Source organism: Eimeria maxima, genomic scaffold (assembly GCF_000499605.1).
Source record: "Eimeria maxima Weybridge genomic scaffold, Emw_scaff290, whole genome shotgun sequence".
Lineage (NCBI taxonomy): Eukaryota > Apicomplexa > Conoidasida > Eucoccidiorida > Eimeriidae > Eimeria > Eimeria maxima.
In genome coordinates this window covers 15583-36565 of record NW_013563777.1, presented here as the reverse complement: position 1 = coordinate 36565, position 20983 = coordinate 15583, and the positions used below count along the sequence as shown (strand labels likewise).

Sequence of the window (20983 nt, the reverse complement as noted above, 5' to 3'; positions counted from 1 at the left end):
TTCGCTATCATCGTGCACGTGGTTTGAACTGTCGATATTTTCTCGTCAGATGTGCCTGATTTTATCCATGCCTTGCTCACACACTTTTGCTGTTGTATTTTTTCGGTATTTCCGTACTTTTGCCTGTCAGTCATTTATCGTCGGTGCCGTCTTACTGTTTACATGTAGTTGTTCAGTTCATCCCCATTTGTTTGCATGGGGATGAAAGAAGGAAAGGCCGCAATGCGTCGCAACGACAAGTGGAAATGTTTTCTTGAAATTCTTCTCTGTTTGCGTCTGATGCCGTGTTGTCTCTCGTTATGTTTGTTCCCGTTTGTTCTTAGACTATTTTGTAGCGGGACCATTGGCTTTTGTCCCCGTGATTTCCTGTTTCCCCTCCGTCCCCTTGCCTGTGGTCGGATGGTCCTGGTTTTTCTCTGTCGTATTTGTTTCCGTCTATCGCTGGTCGTCACTTGTGGCTGGGGATCAAAGTTCTGTAGACCGAAGCAACAATGCACAGACGGAAGGGAAGGTGTATGGAATTGCCACGTTGTTTGTGGTGTATGCGCACCTCAGCTACTACAAGAATACAGTACGCATCTTGAGAAAGCCCAGCCGTGCCTCCGGCTTCGCTTTAAAGGAGAGGCGCCGGTTCTGGAGGAGCGGGTGGCCAATTGTCTGAAGCGCGTTAAAAGGTACTTCAACAGCACACATATCGGCAAGCACCAGATAATGTCCTTGCCATATAATGGTAATTAAATGGGAGGTTTCGAGTTCCTGTTTATGATGCGTTAATTCGATGGAATTGCGGGAGCATATGCACGTGGCCTGCTTAGTGAAATAAAGGCCTTGTACACATTGAAGCTTCTGAAAGCCAGGAGTGACGCAAAGATTGGATTTTGACGACACCTATTTTACCTTCTTGCCGTCGATACTGACTTCGTTTTGTTCAGGCTGAGCCGCGCTCTGCGCACATCCAATTTTGCGGAAGGGAGCTGACAATGCAGTTTCGTGGCGGTTCTGTTTATTCTCCTTTCATCAATCCTCCCTGCTTCCCTCTTGTTTGCGGTTCCACCCCGATATCATATATTCTGTGGATTGTATGTAGCTGTCTTCATTTCTACATGCGGGAGAGGCTCTCTTTGTTCAGCTTCGTGCGTGTTTTTTAAGGCATTGCTCCTACTGTTGCTGCCACCTTTTGCCATTTAGTCAGGCACAACGGAGCCTCAAGCTGCTTTTCAGCAAGACTGAAGAATAACGGCAAATCTCGAACTTTCAAGCTACACATTTTACAGGGAAGCACGAGACAGCCGGTTCATACCAACTCGATACCGAGAGAGCAGTATGCAGGAGTAACTACGCAGTGAAGCTGACACAACACCGCATCCTAAAAGGGACACAAGCCTTTCGTAGCAGTGCTAATACTGGGAATAAATTGGTACTCTATGCACTCCAGAGAGTTAACCTGCAGTAGCGTCCGTGCCATTTGCGGCAGCAGGGTCAGCAGGAGGCTCACTTCCTATGTAAGTGGTAGTTGTGTGTCTCTGTATTGCCTTCCTCCTTCTAAAGCCCTCCTCTAGTGAAACGCTCCTGATGCCCCAGCTGCCGTTTCGTCTATGGTAATTTGCATACGATCTCAACTGGTGTATTATTCAGTTCGAGTGCATGACGGAAGATTCCCTTTTCATGTGCTTGTTAGCAGTTGGCTTTGGAGCTGTGTGCTTGTGTTTGCTTCCATGTGGTTCTAAACTTCATTCATACCATGACGTGGCACTCAGAGGTGCAACACATACAGAGGAAGAGATAGGTTTAACCCCGCGATCTACACCCTCATACCCACGTCAAGTAGTTCCACCCGGCGGACTGCGGAGCGGAGTGCCCAAACTTTGCAACGCTAGACATTCCAATGGCCTTGGCACTAGGAGTGTGGCGAGGGTCTTCAGTGCTCTCTAAACTCTACGCACAAAGCGACTAGCAGAGTTATAACGTCGGAAACTAGCAAGTCTACAAGCACCTTTGGAAAGTGGAAGGAAGTGCGAGAAAGCACAGCTCACACACGGTAATTTCAAAGGGGTTGTTCACACTCCACTGACACGGATTTTCTCTCGTGGGTCTCTTAAAACAAAGAGTATAAACTATCTTAGAAGCGTGGCATCAGGTGAACCAGGCGATGCGCAATTGTTTGGATGAAATACCGCTTGCGTTACCTGGTCCTTGTGGGGGAAATGACGGTAATACGACGGACAGTAATCACTGAAGACCTTGGATGCAAAGCTATTTAGTTTCAAGGGAGGAGCCGTAAACCACTGCTATTTTCTCTACTCCGCCTCACTCTCTAAGTGTCGTTGCCGACATCCCTGCACACCAACGAATTTCAATATCGGGCCAAGTAGCGGTATCGATAAAACTCTGCCTTCCACAGCGCATTTAGCATCATAATAGCTGCAGTTAATACATCTTGGAATAGCAGTGACTTTTGTGGTTTCAGGAGGGAGTTCATGGACAAAGTTGCCGCCGCCGGGACACGCTGTGTAGTAATCAGGCACTACAACGGCTCACCCTGTGAAGCCTCTAGCGGTTGTTTGCACGAAAGCAAATGATATCCTAGACATAAATTAGAGCATTTATCCATGAAGTACACTAAGCATTCTACGAGCGCCGACAGCCAATCGCGGCCGTGGGGCTGGCTGGGGCGCTGTAGATCCGACCCACCTTCAGGGGTGAGGGCGAGATAGTTCTATGTTGGGTCTTCTTTTTGAATAGAAGGCAACCAGACACTTGTGTTCGGGTTTATTGTGCTTTGTCGGGGTTGTTTTAAGGGCAGAAATCTGGATTTTCTTGCATAGCGGTTCAGGATTACCATACAGTCACGCCGGTTGACTTATGTAGTGGCCACCGTGTGCTAGCCGTGTACTAGAATTACTCCAGCAGGCTAGGGAGGATACGCGTTTACGGCTAACGACTCCACTCCACGGGCTGCATTATGTGCTGGTCTTGCCTGAATCCGACTATATGGTGACCCTTATGTTGCCGAACAATCAGCAGGGATAGTTGTGCTACGTTAAAATCAGCAATGATAACTACCATCGCCGGCAAAGACAACCCTGTGGGGTTGTCTTATCCTCAAGAGTATCAATCAATGGAGACGGCCGGAACGTCTGACAGTGAACACAGCAGTGCAGCAGGTTAGGCAGACGCAGTAGTGTGCATATATGAGGTACCAATAGACAAGCAATCACCTAGGCAGACGGGGCAGGGGTTCTGCCTCGCACAGAGACCAGTTAGGCGACGATGTAGCCCACCCCACTAGCCCGGGGCCGCGGATCGCCTCAAACAGGAGCAAAGAAGGCAGCTAGGAGGGTGGTAGGGACTTAGGGAGTTGAGATCAACACAATCTAGGGTAGCGAGCTCAGGCCGGCAAGGGAGTAAATTGTAGTGCACAGGCGCTCCAATGGCTCACTCTGTGAAGCCTCCAGCGTTTGTTTCCAAGGAAGTAAATGATGTGATATAATACCATGGGTAAACTATAGCATATATGCGTGAATTATGTCACACTATCAACGAGCACAGACTGCACATCGCGGCCGTGGGGCTGGCTAGGACGCTGAGGCACTGAGCCACCTTCAGCTGCTCAGGGCGAGACAGATCTATTTTGGGCAATCATTTTGCATAGAAAGCAACCAGAGACTTGTGTTCGGGCTTATTATTCTTGGTTATGGTTATTTTAAGGGTAGGAATCTTGATTTTCGTGCTTAGCAGTTTAGGTGCACCATATAGTCAGGTAGAGTACCACCGGAGTCACAGCCGAGGGCGAGCCGTGTACTACATACTGCCGCTGCCGACAAAGGCCGGCGCAGCAGGGAAGGCAGCTGCAATTCCTTCTACCTTTCACACCTGTGAAAAATAAATTGGTCCTACGAGTTTAAAGAAGAGAAGAAAATATTAAAGAGTGCATAATATTTCCATTATTTGCTGCGCGCTGCTTGTGTGCGGAGCAGCCGGACCGCCGCGTTGGATGCAGGGCTGCTGACCGGTCGGCGCAGTGACTAGCTGAGGCTGGAGCCCGATCTCACCCAGGGAAATACTAATCATGCAGAGCTTTATAAACACCAGCTTTTGTTTACTGGGACACGAAAGTTAATATCTTTGTTTCTCAGTCAGTAGATAGCAGAAGGTGGCGCGGCCCTTGGTCAGTCTGTTGCGCCGCTGAGCCAGACGCAGACCACAGTAGGTTGATCAGCGGAATCCATCGATAATTTGACTCGTTTATGTTCCCCTGATAAAATAAAGGGGGAATTTTTTGCTGGAATTCTTTCCAAATATCCCCAAACCCTCCACAATGGTTCGTTCTGGTTCGGTTTCCGCGAGCCCGTGCGTTCGCTGGGTGGCCTTGGCGGCTGCGATCTTTGTCAGCGTCGCCGAAATTCCATCAGTTGTTGGCCAACTACGTTTTGCTGCCATTGGAAATTACGGATTCGACATCTCCGGGCAGAAAGAAGTCGCAGAAACCCTCAAGAAGGCTGCGACTGAACAGCGCATCAGTTTCTTGGTCAGCCCGGGAAGCAACTTTCCCAATGGCGTGTCCGGCGCAAACGATACAAAGTGGGATGAATCGTTTGAAAGCGTTTACTCTGATGAAAGCGGATCTTTAAAAATGCCATTTCTTACAGTCCTTGGTGCAGACGACTGGTCCGGCAACTATACTGCTATGCGCGAACGAACAGACCTTGTCTATGGAGACGGCTCAGAAGCTGAAGTTGTCTCTAACTCCCCTAAATGGACTCTGCCTAACTGGTGGTATCACTATGCAGTCCATTTCGCCGCCACTACTGGTGAGTTATTGTTTCTGCATTTTCTCAAGCATGGTCTGTAGCTGCAACAGCTGCAAATGTGACAACTAAGGTTTCAACTGGCTGCTCTATGTTTCCAGCTGTAACTCTCCTCTTCCTTCCGAAGTGGCTCTTGTCGAAAGTGGTTCCCCTTTAATTGTTCAGGAAGCGCTTTTATCAGCTCCGGACATAGAGATATGAGCGTTGGTATGGTGTTTATTGACACCTGGGTGCTTTCTTCTGCGTTCCCATTCGGCAACGTGACGGAGAAGGCGTGGAAAGACCTAGAGAAGACCCTAGAGATCGCACCAAAGGTATTTGACTACATTATTGTCGTTGGCAACAGACCGGTGTACAGTAGCGGGTCCTCCAAAGGTGACTCCATGCTACAGTACTACCTGCAGCCCCTCTTGAAGAAAGCGGGCGTAGATGCGTACATTTCTGGCTACGATCGCGACATGGAAGTCATTGAGGTGCGTTTGGTGGCACTAAGCTCTCACATTTTGCCTGCATGATGTTTTGTTTGCTCTGGGACAAATGATACATATGTTTCTCATGCTCTTGTCGCGGTGGCACGAGCTGTGTGTGCAAACCCCTTTTCCATCGTTTGAATAACGAATTGTTATCTTCTTATTTGGCATTTGCGCAGGAGGATGACATCGCTTACATCAACTGTGGTACAGGTTCTCTGTCTGGAGGCTCCGCTCTCGTAAAGTCGTCAGGATCAAAGTTTTTCAGCGGGGATAGGGGTTTCTGTCTCTTTGAGATGACAGCCGATGGCCTCATAACGAAATTCATAAGCGGCGAAAACGGAGAAACACTTTATGAGCACAAACAGCCGGTCAAGACTAGGCCAGAGAGATCCACCGTAGGTCACCCTAGCTGCTGGTAGTTTCACGCTGTTCGCGAGCACATACACATCGGAAATCAAATTCCATGACAATATGAATCCCGCTTAAGGTTGAAAGTTGTACAGCTAGCTCATTCCTCTTCACAATTTCTGTTTCCTCCTGTTTGTTCAGATCGATCAATTCAACTACCTCAGTGAAATGCCAGAAGTTGCGTATTTCCCGGTGCCTGAGATGGGGAAACTTCCGGGTAAAGACGTTTTTGTTCGAGTGGTCGGCACAATCGGTCTCTGCATTTTGGCTTTCTTGGGCAGTCTGGGGGTCGCAACAGGGGTTTCGCGGGCGATGAAATGAAAATAACATCATTCAAATTGCTTTAGTGCTTTAGCTATTTTAAACGGCCTCCTGAATTGGCAGCTCTCTCTGCCGTCCGCATGTGTGCGTGCCTGAAGCACAAACTAGTATGCCGGTGTGCTCACGCGTGTTGAACACTTTGCATGCACATGCAGCTCTCTAATGAGATGCAAATCGCAGCGTATCGCTGTGTACGCACACCACGCCGGCTGTGTATACACATACAGCCCGGTAGTCCGGTCGCTTGTGAGGACTGTCGCTTCCTTTGGCACGAGCCCTTAATTTGCTCTCTGTCAGTATTTGCACACTCTCATAACACGCAGCGGCAAATGTAGCCCAGTGGCGCTGCCCGCTTAGCAACGCAAACTCCTCCGTCACCGTATACCTACTCAGAAGTTGCCTACATCAAAGACGAAGGAAGGCCTGCTTAGCTATCAGTATCCGAGTTCTAGTCCTACACGGCAAATAGCAACAGTAACAAATAACGAAGGGCGAACGGCGCAAGAGTTGAGCGGTCTATACACCTCAGCTGCTCACAGCGCGTTCGGGAAACAGTCCAAGTTTCGGGGCATTGTCTTAGTGAGGCAACAGAAAGCACAAAAAGTGCTCAGTGGCCCTCAGAACGAATTGAGGAAAGCTGTTGCTGCTGCTACAGTGGTAGCAGCAACAGCAAGGTGTTGCTGGTGTGAGAAACATATTGCGTTCCGAACAAGGAATTCCCACTGAGAAAGAAAGAGAAGACGGCTGGAATAAGCAAATGAAATACCTAAGCTGCCTCAGAGCTAAAAACGCGGCAGCACAAATATGAAAAGAAACGCTTTTTACATCTGTCGTTCGGCGAGTGTGCGACGCTGAGGCCCAACAGGGCAGTGCCAGCACACAGCAAGCAGGAGGCAGCAGCAGACTTCCTCTTCGTCTCCTTTCCCTTATTCTTCAGTCGGTAAATGCAAATAATAGTGCAAAGAGAAACAAATTGTGCTGCCAACGCCGTGCACGCCTTGGTCGCATTTTCCCGTCTTTCACTTCTACCTCCAAACAGACCCCCACGCTGTAGCTGAAGATCCCACGAGCGCTGCTGCTGCTGCTGCTACTGTTGCAGGACACACAACAACAACAGCAGCAACAGTCGGCGCTGTTGCAGCAGCGGAATGAGTGTCTTCAGGAGCACATCTTTGCGCGTTCTAGCAGAGTCTTCGGCAGCTGCAGGTTCGGATGAAATCTTTGCATTTCCCGCAGGAAGCCGAGACTGAAACAAACAGATCACAGTAGCAAAATACAGCATGGGCTTCACCGGGGGACAACAGGAACCCCAACCAGCACTAAAACACAACACTGGCGTGAAGCTGTGGTGTTTTAGTGCTGGTGGGGTTCTGGCGTGAAGCTGTTTGCTGCAGATGCGTCATATCATTATACCCTACGTCTTATAGAACAGGGGCATATAAAGTCTTATATACACAAACGGCAAAGACTGCATGGCTCTTCGCACCGCAGCTGAGGCTCATCCATATTGGCCCAGTCGTTGAAGGGAAGCCGCACTTTTTCGTTGGCTGTGACCTGCAAAGGAACATGCAAAATAGGATGCTCGTCTGAAGACGCAGGAAAGAGTGTACTGCTGCTGTGTACGCAGAGACCATCTGAAGGTGCAAACGCCTCCAAACAAAACCAAAACAACGATAGAAGTGCAGCATGCATCATACAAACCTCGATGGCGGGGTTTCGCACTTCTTTGAAGAACGGGTGCGCCAAACACTCGTCCACCGATATGCGTCTTTTGGGATTAAAGACCAACATCCGCTTCAGCAAATTCAGTGCTTCAGCTGCAAATAACAAGCAAGGAACAAACGTACAGAGATATTTGGGGAGCGCAGCCGCCTGTTGAAAGATACAAAAGTGAAATATGCACAGATGTAGTACTTACACATGCAGTATGTACAGTTTACATGCGTAGATAAACCTTATATCTTGTACATTATACATTAATATGTACATTAGGCCCTATACTTTGGCAGGACGAGAGAAAGCGCCAGAAATACGGAAGCAATGGGCAAGTAGCAGCGGAGTAATTGATGTCACCTCATACCCTTTATTTGTTTTTTCTGCATTTTGCTATTGTGTGCTAACTCTATATTTTAGGGACTTGCGCACGGGAAGAAGCGGAAAAGCGTTCAGCCAGGTCGTGAGCCTCCTTGGGTGGGAATGTGCGTATGTATTGTTTGGCTTCGTTGGACTCCAGAGCTTCGATCTCTTCTTCGGTCGGTGTTCCCAAAACGTTGAATATCACATTTAACTGATCTTTGTTGCCGCGCGTCTGCAGCCTGCAGCAACAGAAAGACAGCAGGGAATCAAACAGAAAATAACACGCAAAAGGAATAAGATGGGAGTAGCAGGGATAGCTGGGGAACGAGGAAGAAACAACAGGAAGAGGCAAACAGTGCCAAAACCAAAACCCAAGGAACAACCAAGAAGAAACAGACACACACTAACGAAAAATGCAGCGGAAACGAAAACGCTTAGATTCAAGGCACACAAAATCACAACCGCGTGACAGGCCAGCAAGGAACAGAGCACACGCAGACAAACGAAATGGCGGAAGGAACAAATTCAAAAAGCGCTGGCGCACAGGAAGGCAAAGCGACACAACAGAAACCAAGTGCAGGCAAACAAGAAGGGTGACCGAGAAGAAACAAATCAGCGAGGTTGATGATGACAAGCAAGAGAGGCCGGAGACAGCAAGCAATCAATATGAATGAATGCGAGCAAACGAACTACGAATACGGGGGTGAGACAATAAACAAATACGAACGACGGACCGTGAGTCATCCCCGTTTTTCTGGTCGGGGGATAGTGGAAAGCAAGAGGAACCCGGAAAGAGGGGACCCCTGTCGCAGTGCGACTCCACGTTTTCTTCCTGTCATTACAGGAGACAAATAAGCAAATAAACCATGAATTACAAGCCGCCCACAGAGGCAAGCGGTACAAATGGAGAACAAGCCTTATCGACAGAGTGTACGCACTGGGCAGCTGGAGCAACAGCAGACTAGCGTGGGAACGAGGCTGTAGAAGAGAAGATAGAAGTGCAAACAAAAGGCCTCGGAATTTGTTGCCAACGAGCGAAAGACAGACAAAAAAGCAAAACAGGGGGAATACAGCACAAAGCCCAACCCTCAGATGAGGATGAACAGGGCCAAATATAGGAAGACGGAGACACTTCCATATAGGGAATATAGATACAACCAACGAATAAAAACCAACAAAACCAGATTCCAGTTGTCGTTTCGCAGGGAGCAAGGGAACGCCGCAAGGCGGAAGTAATGGAAACAGTGGAATACAACCAAAAGGTAAAAGACGGACAATCATGGACAGCAACTCCGAGAAAATGCAGCCGATAGACCACACATCGATGGCCTCAGTGTAGTTTTCCGCCAACAATATCAACTCAGGCGCTCTGTACCACCTACAGGAGAGACATTGCAACACACATGGACTCTCGCGCAACAAGAATCAATGAATGATTGCAACATGTTCAACAGGCAGAGAGTTGAGGATCAACGCAAACGCCCAGCCAGACAGAACATCCAACAGAGGGATGACAATAAAAAGCCAACAGACGATCTGATCTGTCGTCTGTTCATGGCTAACCCAAACCAATGCAATCAACCTACTGCTGCTGCCAATGCTGCTGCTATTGTTTCCTTCACTGTATGCACGCTGCCAATTTGTGTACTTTGCTGGTGCTGCAGCAGTCTGCGTCTGAATTTACCGGGTAACAACATGGCCCGTGAGTTGTCTTTTGAGGTTCTTGGTGTGGGACACACTGACGATGTCGTCGTGCTGCTGCGTGACGGGGCAGTGGCTGTTTTGCCTCTCAGGGAAATCCATTGTCCGAGCCAACCCGAAATCGCACACCTTCACGCTGCAGTCCTGATTTACTAGGCAGTTCGCTGGCTTCTGTTCATTAGCGCAACGGCAACAGAACCAACATTATCAGCATCGCAAACAGCAGCAAAGCACGAAATGGAAGGCTCCCTCTGATGCCGGAGTGTCTGGGCTTAGCAACTTTTGCGTAGAGAAGCGCAATGATCAGAAAGCGGGCTGTTCTGGGTGTTGGCATTTATGCACAGTTCTGGCTCACCAGATCACGATGAAGAATCCCCGCGGAGTGTACATATTTAACTCCGACGAGCAGATTGTATAGAAGCGTTTTAATGTGCAGCTCCGTCAAATAGACAGGCGCTCGAAACAACTTCTTGAAATCCGAATCCGCAATCTCTAAGACGACGTACATCTCCTGAAAAAACAGCAGGTGCTCTTAACGCATCGACAATAAGCAAAAGTCCAACTGTGCAGCATGCAGCAGCAGCCCCATGTGCCAGCGACCCCAGCTCCAGTGGACCGACCGCCCGTCATGTACGGGGAGATTCACTCCTGCGGGCGTGTATGGTGGTGCGCAAACACACATCAAATTTCTCGAGGTCGTTGGGAACGAGAATGTCCAAAATTTTAACGATGTGGTCGTGATTTAGTCTGTTTAAGATCGCAATTTCCCTCAGAATCCTTTTGCAGTCAATCAAGTCTTCAAAGACGCGATGGATCTTCTTAATCGCCACAATCCGCTGCTCCTGCTTGTCGTACACCTCACATACGTGACCTGCAGGCACCGGCAGAGCAGCACATACACTGCAGCATGCGGATCTCTCTTTGCCATCACCATAAGCAAATGATGGGAAACAAAGCAGGCTTCGTGATTCGCTTATGCGGCAAAAAAAGGCCTACGAACCGCCAAACGTTCAAAACCCCGCTGTAGAACGCACCGTAAGACCCAGTTCCGATGAGATGATGCAATTCATATCGTTCTGGCAACTGCCAATCTGTCAAAGGATGAGGCATGCGGGTGGGTTTGACCGCGTGAGGGTTCTTCCGCTGCTGCTCGTGTTCCTGGTGTCTGTGCTGATGCTGCGACGCGGGAGGCTGTACAGTCCGCGGCGGCTGCTGAGTCGAGCTACAGGGGGAGGGGGAATCAGCGGCTACTGCTGCTGGCTGTTTGGTTGCTCCGTTGGGGGGGCCCCCATGACATTGCTGCTGGTAGTACACATGCTGGTGGTGAGGGTCGTACCGCGGCTGCTGCTGGTAGCGGGAATACTGATGCTGCGGCTGCAGCTTCTGGTACGGAGGATGCGATGCACATTGAGTGTATCCTTGTTCAATACCAGCAGCAGGCGCCGCACTGACGGCGCCTTGAGACTTTTGATAGCTCATTACAAAAAACTGTAGATAGTTAACAGTGCTACGAGCTGCTATGTATTAAATCTTCCAAGAACACTACAACACCATGGCCACAACGTGGGAGAGGTGGATACTCTGCTGAAATTTCCGGGAGGGAAAAGAGCTTAAATTAGGACGCCTGTACATCGAAAGCGGAAGCAGAGATGGAATGAGACCAACAGGTCGAGGAAAGCTAGAAAAGCCGGCGTTCAGCTCTTCCTGCAGTCTTATTCCCTCTTGCAGGTTATGTCAGTGAAGCAGTCCGACCGGTCCAGTTGAACAACACCAACAACACAAGGTGTACGTACACCTGGCGGGCGCCTATCTGTTACACACGCCCGCTATCTAAGCCTTCTAGGGCTTTCTTAGGAGCCCGACAAGGTCTTCAATTCTAATATCTAATCAAATATACCTTATATTCCCGGCGGGAAATCCCGTTTAGCTGCAAACTGCCTCATGCCAGCCCGACCGCCTCGGCGTCGTCGGCTCAGGCACCAGCAGCGATGCCTGACCGATAGTGACGAGACAGCACATGCGCCTATACCATTCAAAAAAAGCAGAATGGGCATATGAATAGAAATATATATCCAAGGTCAAGAGATTTCCTAATGAAATGGCATTCCGTAAAGGGTTTGGTCGTCAGTTCCGCCCGCTGCCATGGGGGGCTGTGAAGGTCTCTGTGAGCTGAAAAAGTGTCAGTTGCTGTACCTCGATGTTAAAAACAGAAAAAAAAGACAATTGTCTTCTGAGGAAAAGCCTAAAAACATGACACTGGGGAAAATCGTGGCATAGGAAGGGTGCCAGGCTGTTGCACCCCCGCGCGACCCCGGCGCCTGCAAAAGGCCTAAAAGGGTATCTAGAGACCTTTGCCGGATCTTTCTGTTGCTCTTGAGCGCCAGCAGAGATGTTTAAAGACAATGCAGAACGGCATGCAGGCCCTAAAGAGGACGCGTTACCGCGGGGCGTATCTGACCCGAATCCTCTGGGGGGGTTGTGCACTGGGGGGCCTCCTCTCTTGCCCCTCCTGTACATCTCGATAGATCTGCTTTCTAAACTCCCAAATGCCTTTTATAGCACTCTTCCCTTCACCATATCAATTAATATGTCACAATTTGTGTTGTCTGTGCACGTTCTTCCAGGTTGCGGCGTATTGCTGTGCTGGTTCCGTTGGGGATACTGGAGACTGCCGAGTGTGCATACAACGCTGCGCTTAGCGCTTCCCTATTGCTATTTACAATAAAATATCCAATAGACTACTGTCATCAGAGGCAACAAGCATTGTGTACGGGCCTACGGCTCGTTAAAGCTTGGATATTCTTCAAGTCCCACCCAAGTGAGAGAGAACGCACCTTCACGATTTCGGCAGATGCAGTATTTTTGATGCAATATTGAATGGCTTTATGACTGGTCGTTGTGACATATGTAGAGGCATTTGCTTTACTGTGCGTGCGTTCGTTTCTGGTTGTCCTGCGTACGCAATAGCTGGTGTCCTCGGTTTTAGCACAGTGCCTCCTTGAGAATTGCCATACTTTACAGAAGCGTTCTCAAATATCAAGTAGTGTTCCGTCAAGCCTCCACATTTGCTTCCAGGGGCTTAAGGATCTGGTGAGAGAACGGAGGGGTGGCGGTGTGCGATGCGTTCCAGAGTCCTTTCTGCAGCACTTTTTGTCATGCACCCCTGCATGCTGTCATACCCAACTCAGCTTTTGGTGCATGCAGTAATGCAATGGGCAATTATTAAACATTTGACCGGCAGTCAGTAGCCAGCTTGCCAACAAGTGAAAGTACATGTTGGAGCATGGCGCCAACAATGGTGCAACTGCTTGATTCGTGCCTCAAGCTGGCATGGCCACAATACACGTGCCATCATCATTGGCCACTTTAATCAACGTCGGAGTTTATAAAGATGCTATATATTAGCCATAATCAGTCCATAAGTGGGCATATGTCGGCAACGTTTTGAGATCAGGGTCTCCAGTGCTAAAAGCAACTGAACCGTTCTAATCATGGTCTACAGAATATCGAGTTCCTCCCGTGTTGGCTTAAATAGATTATGTTAACTCCCTTCTCAGACCACAAGAAATAAGTGAAAGGTACTGCCGCATCAAAATCTGCCTGCAGTTTGGTAGACGTCGTCGCGTTAGTAGTCCAACGGTTAGGATACCTGCCTTCCAAGCAGGCGACCCGGGTTCGACTCCCGGCTGACGCATTTGCTGGAACGTTTTTGCAAGCTATTTAGCCTTGCAAATCTTGGAATTTTGAATACTTATGAACCCAGTGGGCTTGCCAATACACTTTCTGAAAGAACCAGGCCGGTAGATTATATGGAGCATTGGCCTTGCCAATATTTCATATATATGCAATCCAGATTAGCAAGCCAACGAGCGTTCCATATATTCGAAGCAATTCTGTGGTCTTTGCAGAAGTCGTAGTCCGTCACAATCGGATGTGTGTGGAGCCCAGGAACTTTGAGCTATGCTGCCCACGCTGGCCCGTCGCCTCGGTGAAATGGAAGCCGCTTGACCAAGAGGGGTTTTGCTTTGACACTTGCTCCTCTGAACATGAATATCCAAAATCTCGGTTTTCTCACATTTCTTCTTCAGAATGACGTCATGCAGGATCTAGTCGGCAATATTTCCATAATTCCCTGAACAGGTTAACGAAAGTGGCACCACGTTTATGGGGACATACCCACAGGTACAGTTACGGCTTATTGCAGCCCATTAGTCTGAACAACTAACTCCAAAAGGTCGCAACTCAACATAAAAGAAATTCCCCTGGACGTTCACCCTCCTGGGAAAGTCGGAGAGCTTGACAATGCAGTAGAAACATCTCCCCTGTTTGGAGAGCCCGCCGTAATATCGTGGCTAGATATCATGTGTTGTAGTCATATTTTACTAAGGTGCTGCAGACTAAGTATGGATGGCAGCTGCTGCCCTAGGGTTCTGGATGCTAGTACCCAGGTCAAATCTTCGGTCAGGCATCTGTTTCTGTGTAAAACAAATAAGAAAGAGAACTCCAGGAGGAAGAGTGCAGTGCAGTATTCTAAGCCCATTCCGCATAAAGGCTGGTGCCATGACGTGTTTATGAATTTAGGTGCATATAGAATTGCAAGCAACGCAAAGGGGTGCTGTTAGCTTTTTCAGTCTGAAGGTTTGGTCCCACATATTTAGTGGTGGCTGTTTTATGGCTGGTACTAAACCACTTCATACACTTATATTGGAATGTGCTGAACTTCACGCGCTTGCCAGTAACGATGCTTTCCAGGGAACCGTGGAGCTTTGAGCTGTGATTTGCAAAAGTTTTGGGTGGCGCATTTCTGCTGGCATTGAACTTGAATAGTTATGGAATGGGTGTATATTCCCGCTCCTTTCGTAGATGCTATGACACACCCTGGCTGCTGGTAAACCCAATATGAAATCCATTGAGATCTTCGGGAACCATACAGGGATCGGAAGTCCGCATGAGCTTTTTTCGAGACTTTTCCGCAGCGCATGCTGCTGGCGTTCCAGACAAGTAAGGAGATATGCTACCCAGTGTGAGTTGCGAAGACCATGGCCTGCTAGAGCATGGCCGTGCTCTATGCTTGCCGCAGTTGTTACGAAGAAAGGTTTGCCGAAATCGGGGGCCATCGCTTGCTGCTGGAGACTTCGCCAGGGGTTTAGTGAAGGCTCTGTCAGCCTCATCTTTAATCGCTGGAAAAGAAGTCATATGCCCTTCTTAAGTACGTTTGTTAGGGCAATGCATCTGGATTTATCCAGATCTGGTCGCCTCGACCTCCAATTATAATTTGGACCTGCTGTGGGAGGGACTTTAATTGTGTGCACTGTGCGCCCCGCTGTTGGCGGTAGTTGTTAAGTTCCGTTTTGCATAGCAAATATGTTGATTGGGTCGAATATCTCCAAATTGCTCTTCTTATAGGACCATCACCAAAGCCTGCCTGCATTTGCGCGCCACTCTGCACAACATTCAAGTGTCTTCGGTTTGTATTTCTTCCGACACAGATTCCAATCCTCTTCCCGTGAAGACCCAAACGCTGGTAGGAGCATTTGTGGGAGCAATCTCTTATTGCTTTCCCGCAGCTGCATGCACGCTCTCACCAGTGATTCGCCCACGTGAGTTGGCTTATGGCATGGTAATTCACCCCGACATAGAAGCCCCATACAACGATAATATGAGTCATTCTTGAACCGCCATCCCATTTGATTTCCGCTAATCTACCGGAAGTCGTTTGGTTTCTGTGAGGTGCAGCCGCGGAAAATGATGCTACAGATATACGGGCAGGCTGCACTCCCCTGCCGTAGCTGCAGAAGTAGGATTCACTGTGCAGCTGGTGCAAAGAACTGTCAGCAACTCTGGACTATTAGCAGAAAAATTGAGAAGCACAGAGTTGATCTGAGGAGGGTTATGTAATTGCTGCTGTCACCTCTTTCGTCCTCATCCTCGCGCAGTGCTGTGCAAGGAGACCAGCCTGTTCCTCTTGGGTGCTCAAAATCTCGCTTTTCCAGTTCCATTGACCCTTTTTTACCTCTGCAAGCTCGCATCATATGGCTCTATTTTGTTGTAAAAGGAGCAGATGCTCCCCTCAGCACATCACCTTGGGTTTCCCTATTGGATCCGCCGGTTGTAGTATGTGCGGGCTTCTTAAATTCCCTGGAACGGGGTTTCTGCCCTCATCGTCAATATCTACAGGCGTTGTAGGTGCAACAATTTCAATCACGTTTTCTGCCTTCCGCCTTTGTGCAGTACAAACGGTTCCTTTGCTATATTTCGTGCACAAACACTCCAGAAACTCGACCAGTTCCATCCCTGCACCAGCCTGCTGCTCTTCAGCAGGCGGCTATGGTATGGACTCTTGAAGGGGAAGCTCCTTGCCCAGGGCTAGACTGTTATGTCACCCAGGATATGTACAAAAGTTGAGAGGTGGATATCTAGTCCCCTTTTTCTAAGCTGCCCTAATTCTTCAGTAACCTATTTTCTTGCAGATATGGAGAGAAGCAAATGTTGCAACTCCCTCAAAATGCTTCGCTAGTTCAGCGCTGCGCCTGAAGTGTGGTAGGTGTGTGTTAATTTATTCCCACCGCTATCATGCCATCCGCCTAATCCGCATTTTGCCCGTGGCAACTCTACACCACCGCCGCATTTTGACGACAAAATTAAATTTCCAGAGGAACAAGTAATTTCTTTATGACCCCTGAATGGCAGCGCACGTTATTGTGGGACTATCCCGGGCAAAGCCGGATATATTTTCTATGGCCTGACTATGCCGTAAGGGTATTTTCCGGTGGATGAACTGCGGATACTCTATCAATGCGCCACCGCGTTCGGAGCCTTCCAATGGGGAGGATGTCCTTGATATACCTCCGCTGTTCAATAGTCGATGGAACTCGAACTTTGGAACGTTTAGAGAGAATACTAGTAATTTCCTGGAGTGCTTTTAGACGCCTGTAAGTCTAATCACTGCTATGCACCAAACCAGGTTACACGGATATAGAGAGGGTTCCTCCGACAGCGCCTGCAATTTCTAACCAGGTGGCTCTACCCGCCTGGTGTAACGAATACTCAGCGGTATGTACGAGCCATTTTAGGCCCCAGACGAGACAACATACTTCACACAATAATTCCTAAAGAGCAGCATACTGCCCTTCTGCTTCCATGCATCCGGAGTACAGCTAGATAGAGGATGGTGCTTGGAAAAGGCAGCGCGTTGTAAGTTGCCCACACATCTTGCTGCAACTGCTAGCGTAAGTTAACGGACAATGCAAGCTTACCTAAACCTCCTCTTGGTGTATGCAGAGTGCGGGCAATTGTTCGACAGTAGCTTGGCCAGCAGTTGCCGGTTTGCACGCAAGTGGCATTGCAAGCAACAACAGAGGAACCAACATAACATGCAACTTCCCTGTGCCACCTGTATTATACTGTGTTCGACAACGAGGTAATGAAAGGAATTACGGAAAATCTAGGCTGTTGGCGAGGTAAGATTTCAGCGTGCTTATTTGTCTAGAAAAAAGTCTGAGTTCAGCCAGTGAGTTCACCCTCTGCTGATTGTTACTTGGCACGTTTTCCAAGGGCACGTGCACGTACACTGCAGGGCTGTAAAGCTTCCAGTCACTGCTGCCGACGAGAGAAGCCCAACTGGAGTTCACTTTTGAGTCATCATATGCTGCAGTGCGTCTTGAGTGGCGGACTCTTTCGGATGCATGCGGTATGTATACAGCGGGAGGGTGCACTCAACAGTGCACTGTACTGACACCGAATGGCGCACACCTCTCACCTCTCACCTGCGTGCTGCAGCAGTAATTCGTAAGCCAGATTGATCTGCTGCATCGCTTCCTGGCGAGAAGTGCACTGCTGCTGGCCTCTTTCTGCTGCACCCTCCACGCAGACGCAGCCTGCCACTTTGCTGTCACTGCTGCCGCTGCTGTTGCTGTTGCTGCATGAATTATGGGCTGCACGGTCGGGGTGGTGCAGCTTGGCTAATTGCCGGTAGCGATGCTTTATTGCTGTTGACGATGCGCCTTCGGAGAGACCAAAGAGATCACGAGCACGCTGCAATTCATCTGCTTGTTCGCTCTTGCTTCGCAGGTACTCTTCCCAGCTTAGCTGTAGCTGGTGGAGCAGCCACTCAATTCCTTCTGAACAGCTCTTGCCCCTTAGCCGCTCCCTCACCTCTCGTTGCAAACCCAATATCTCGTTCCACGCCTGCTGCAGCCCCTCCCATGCCTCCTGATGCTGCAGCTCCTCCTGCAGCAACTGCAACGGAGTATGCAACTCCGCTTCCTGGCTTCGCTGCAGCAGGGGCGTGTTCAGGAAGGCATGCAGCAACAGGAGCAGCCAAGAAAGCCCCAAAGCAAATACAAATAATCGGCGCAAAAATCCAACGCATCTCCAAGGAATACGAAAAAAAAACAACTGCACTGATGCTGCTACCCATCGGCATTTGCTGCGCAGCCGTTCACTTAAGGGCAGTTGCTGCAGCCGCTCGGATCTCACCCCAAGCAGCTGAGCCGCTGCCGCTGCTTCTGCTGCACCTTCCAAACGCATGTGCGCAACCCACAGGGCAGAAAGTTTGCTGCAGCAAGTCGCTGCTGCGGCGGCTGCGGTCAATAAGGTACCTGCAGCAAAGTACTCCTGCAGCACCTCCGTCTTAGGCAGCATTGACCAGGTGAGCTGGTGTTGCTGTAGCAGCAACAGCAGCAATGCAGCTTCTGATCGCTGCCGTTTCAGTGGCAGAAGAACTACAGAATCCAGTGGAAGTACTTGCTGCAGTGCGGCCTGCAGTAAAGCGAGGGGCAGGAGCAGGAGGCCTCCCCAACCCCAATGTCGCTCTCCAGCAGCAGCTGCTGAGACGAATGCAACACCAGAAGCAGCGTTGGCTACAAGTGAGCAAATGATGGGAGCACAGAAGGCAAAACAAAAGCGCAAATGGACATTGAACGGCTTCGGAGCAAGCTCGGTGCCGCTGCTGCTGGTGCTGTTTTTTCTGCGGCTGCATTTGGTATTGTAGTCAAGAGAACGACAAAATGTCAATCCCACATAGCTGCTGACGTGTTGGTTCATCAGAGCAGCAGCGAAAGAGCCTCTTGCGAGTGCATGAAGCAGTAGTAGCCACCAAGGAGAGAGTTGAGGATCAGCTGCCGCTGCTGCTGCAACAGAAGCAGCAGCAGGAATGTCTGTGAAGAGATGCATAAGCAGAACGCAGCCGACGAAGACGATGATACACTTCGCAGCCCCCCATAGGAAGGCTCCAGCCGCAGCAACAGCAGCAGCAGCTGCAGCAGCTGCTGTTCGAGATTGTTGCTGCTGCTGTAGTTTGCACTGCCTCAACATTTCAGCCTCCAGCAACTGTGCTACATCGCATGCAGCAGTTATGGCCTCCGGAGGAGCTCCGAAGACGACTGCAGCTAGCTGCACATCTCCAGACACTGCTAACTGAGCCGCAGCTTCGGTTTCGTGGGGAATAGACGGCTGTGCTGCTGCTGCTGGGGCTGCTCCTGCTGCTGCTGCGGCTGCTTCTGCTGTTACTGCTGCAGCTTCCACTTCTGCTGCTGCGCCTGCTGGTCCTGAACCCACCGGCGCACACTTCAGAGCAGAAGAGTCAGAAGAGGAGGCTGCAGCAGCAATGCATAGCCTCACAGCAGCAACAAGCTGCTGCAGACGCTGCCGTTGGTTCAAGAGAACCTGATTGGTGTCTTGCTGCTCCGTGTGCCGCAGAAGCAGCAGCATCCGCTGCACCCACTCCCGCTGCTGCTGCTGCAACAGTCGGGTGTATGTCTGCCGCAACCCGGAGACGATGTCGAGCAGCAGCAGCAGCCCACAACCGCCCAAAGTGAACAGCCGGAGCAGTTGCTGCGGCAGTAGAAACACAGATGCTGTGGCCTGAAAGCCCCACACACCGCCAATTATGAATCTATAGACAATACTAATTCTTAGCAGCCAAGAGTAGCCAAACGAGAACGGGCTACAGCTGTACGTACTCAGAGGCGGCACACTGCTGCCGTATATTGTTGCTGATCTCGTCAATTCTGTTTCTCCTGGTGGAGAAGCGGCGGATTCGGTCAACTCCGGTGCACAGGAGGAGGGTTTGTTACTGCAGGACTCCGCAGGTGTGTTGCAGTTAGCCGTCGTGTCCTCACAGAGGCTGCTACTGCTTGCTTCGCCACTAGTGGCCATTTTGCTGCTGTTAATGCAGGACGGGCAAACGGAGGCATCAGGAGACAAAACACGAGAACGGCAGCAGCAGCTGCTACTCCTGCTCATATGGCTGCTGCAGTAGCTGCTGCTGCTGCTGCTCATGCAACTGTTGGCAGCAGCTGGATTTTGCTCAAGGAATGAGTCCGCCTCCAAAGTGAAGCCTTCCTTGCTGTCACACCTCTTGTTGCTTCCGTTGCCGAGCTCACTGGGCCGGCTGCTGCAGGTGCCGTTGGTATCAACTCTGCTGCTGATCAGTTTGGCGCAGCAGGTCTTCCACTGTTAAATTTCAGTAAAGTTGTGTGTACGCGTGAAGCATAATCATCGGGGCTGGATGCAGCACCGTATGCAATCCTTTCTGGTTTTCGGTTCGTAAGTGTGCATGTATTCATGTCTGTATCATTGATGCGGCAAATTAGAACTGCGAAAGGGCCAAAAAGACAAATTAGAAACGCTTTGCATTCCTTTGAATGCGGCAAGAAGATCGGCTCTCTTGAGGCTTAAATGGCCCTGCGAGAATCTCTCTTTGCCTCAAGTGGTCTGTGGTTCGTCGTTGGGCACGAGGCACGGGAAAATGCTCACATTCATCGGGGACTTCAGGGACTCCGGCAATTGTGTCTTGTTTATTTGCGAAAATTTGCACATGTTTTGCAAATTTCAGACATTTCTACCCGAGAGTCCTATACCACACCTGCATGCAATTCCTTTGGCCAACACACGACCCACAGGCTGCTCAGCCTTCTCAACCAAGCGTGTTTTCGTACAGTCGGCTTATTGACTGCACTTTCGATTCAAATATTTCTCTATTATGCACGAGTAAAACAGTTTGAAAACAGTTTATTTAGGCTCGAACGTGCCTTGAACTCAGAGTGACAGCCTCGCTTCACGCAAAACCGGAAAACGGCGGTTTTTCGAACCAGCTGAAACTAAACGGATTGATGTGTGAATAAATTGAGTTTGGATATGACGTCAATGGCCTCAAGCAAAAGAAAGTTGAGCCAAAAAGAGAGGGCAGATGAA

The 20983-nt window shown here is 49.6% G+C and overlaps 3 protein-coding genes across 3 annotated transcripts; 1 reads left to right on the top strand and 2 right to left on the bottom strand.

Moving 5' to 3' along the window:
- Positions 1–4318: 4318 nt before the first annotated feature.
- On the top strand, positions 4319–6010 carry EMWEY_00026670 (acid phosphatase, putative; the record flags this gene model as incomplete). Its single annotated transcript, XM_013478107.1, has 4 exons — positions 4319–4811; positions 4974–5281; positions 5458–5676; positions 5831–6010. 4 exons carry the CDS (start codon positions 4319–4321, stop codon positions 6008–6010), a joined length of 1200 nt encoding a protein of 399 aa, XP_013333561.1.
- Positions 6011–7168: 1158 nt separating this feature from the next.
- Positions 7169–11266, bottom strand: EMWEY_00026660 (CMGC kinase, MAPK family, putative; the record flags this gene model as incomplete). Its single annotated transcript, XM_013478106.1, has 10 exons — positions 7169–7256; positions 7497–7564; positions 7712–7827; positions 8156–8325; positions 8821–8918; positions 9362–9455; positions 9771–9958; positions 10143–10298; positions 10468–10658; positions 10822–11266. The coding sequence occupies 10 exons, from the start codon at positions 11264–11266 to the stop codon at positions 7169–7171; spliced, it is 1614 nt and encodes a 537-aa protein (XP_013333560.1).
- Positions 11267–17542: 6276 nt separating this feature from the next.
- Positions 17543–19945, bottom strand: EMWEY_00026650 (hypothetical protein, conserved; the record flags this gene model as incomplete). The annotated part of the gene is made up of 1 exon (XM_013478105.1): positions 17543–19945. One exon carries the CDS (start codon positions 19943–19945, stop codon positions 17543–17545), a length of 2403 nt encoding a protein of 800 aa, XP_013333559.1.
- Between the last annotated feature and the right edge of the window lie 1038 nt (positions 19946–20983).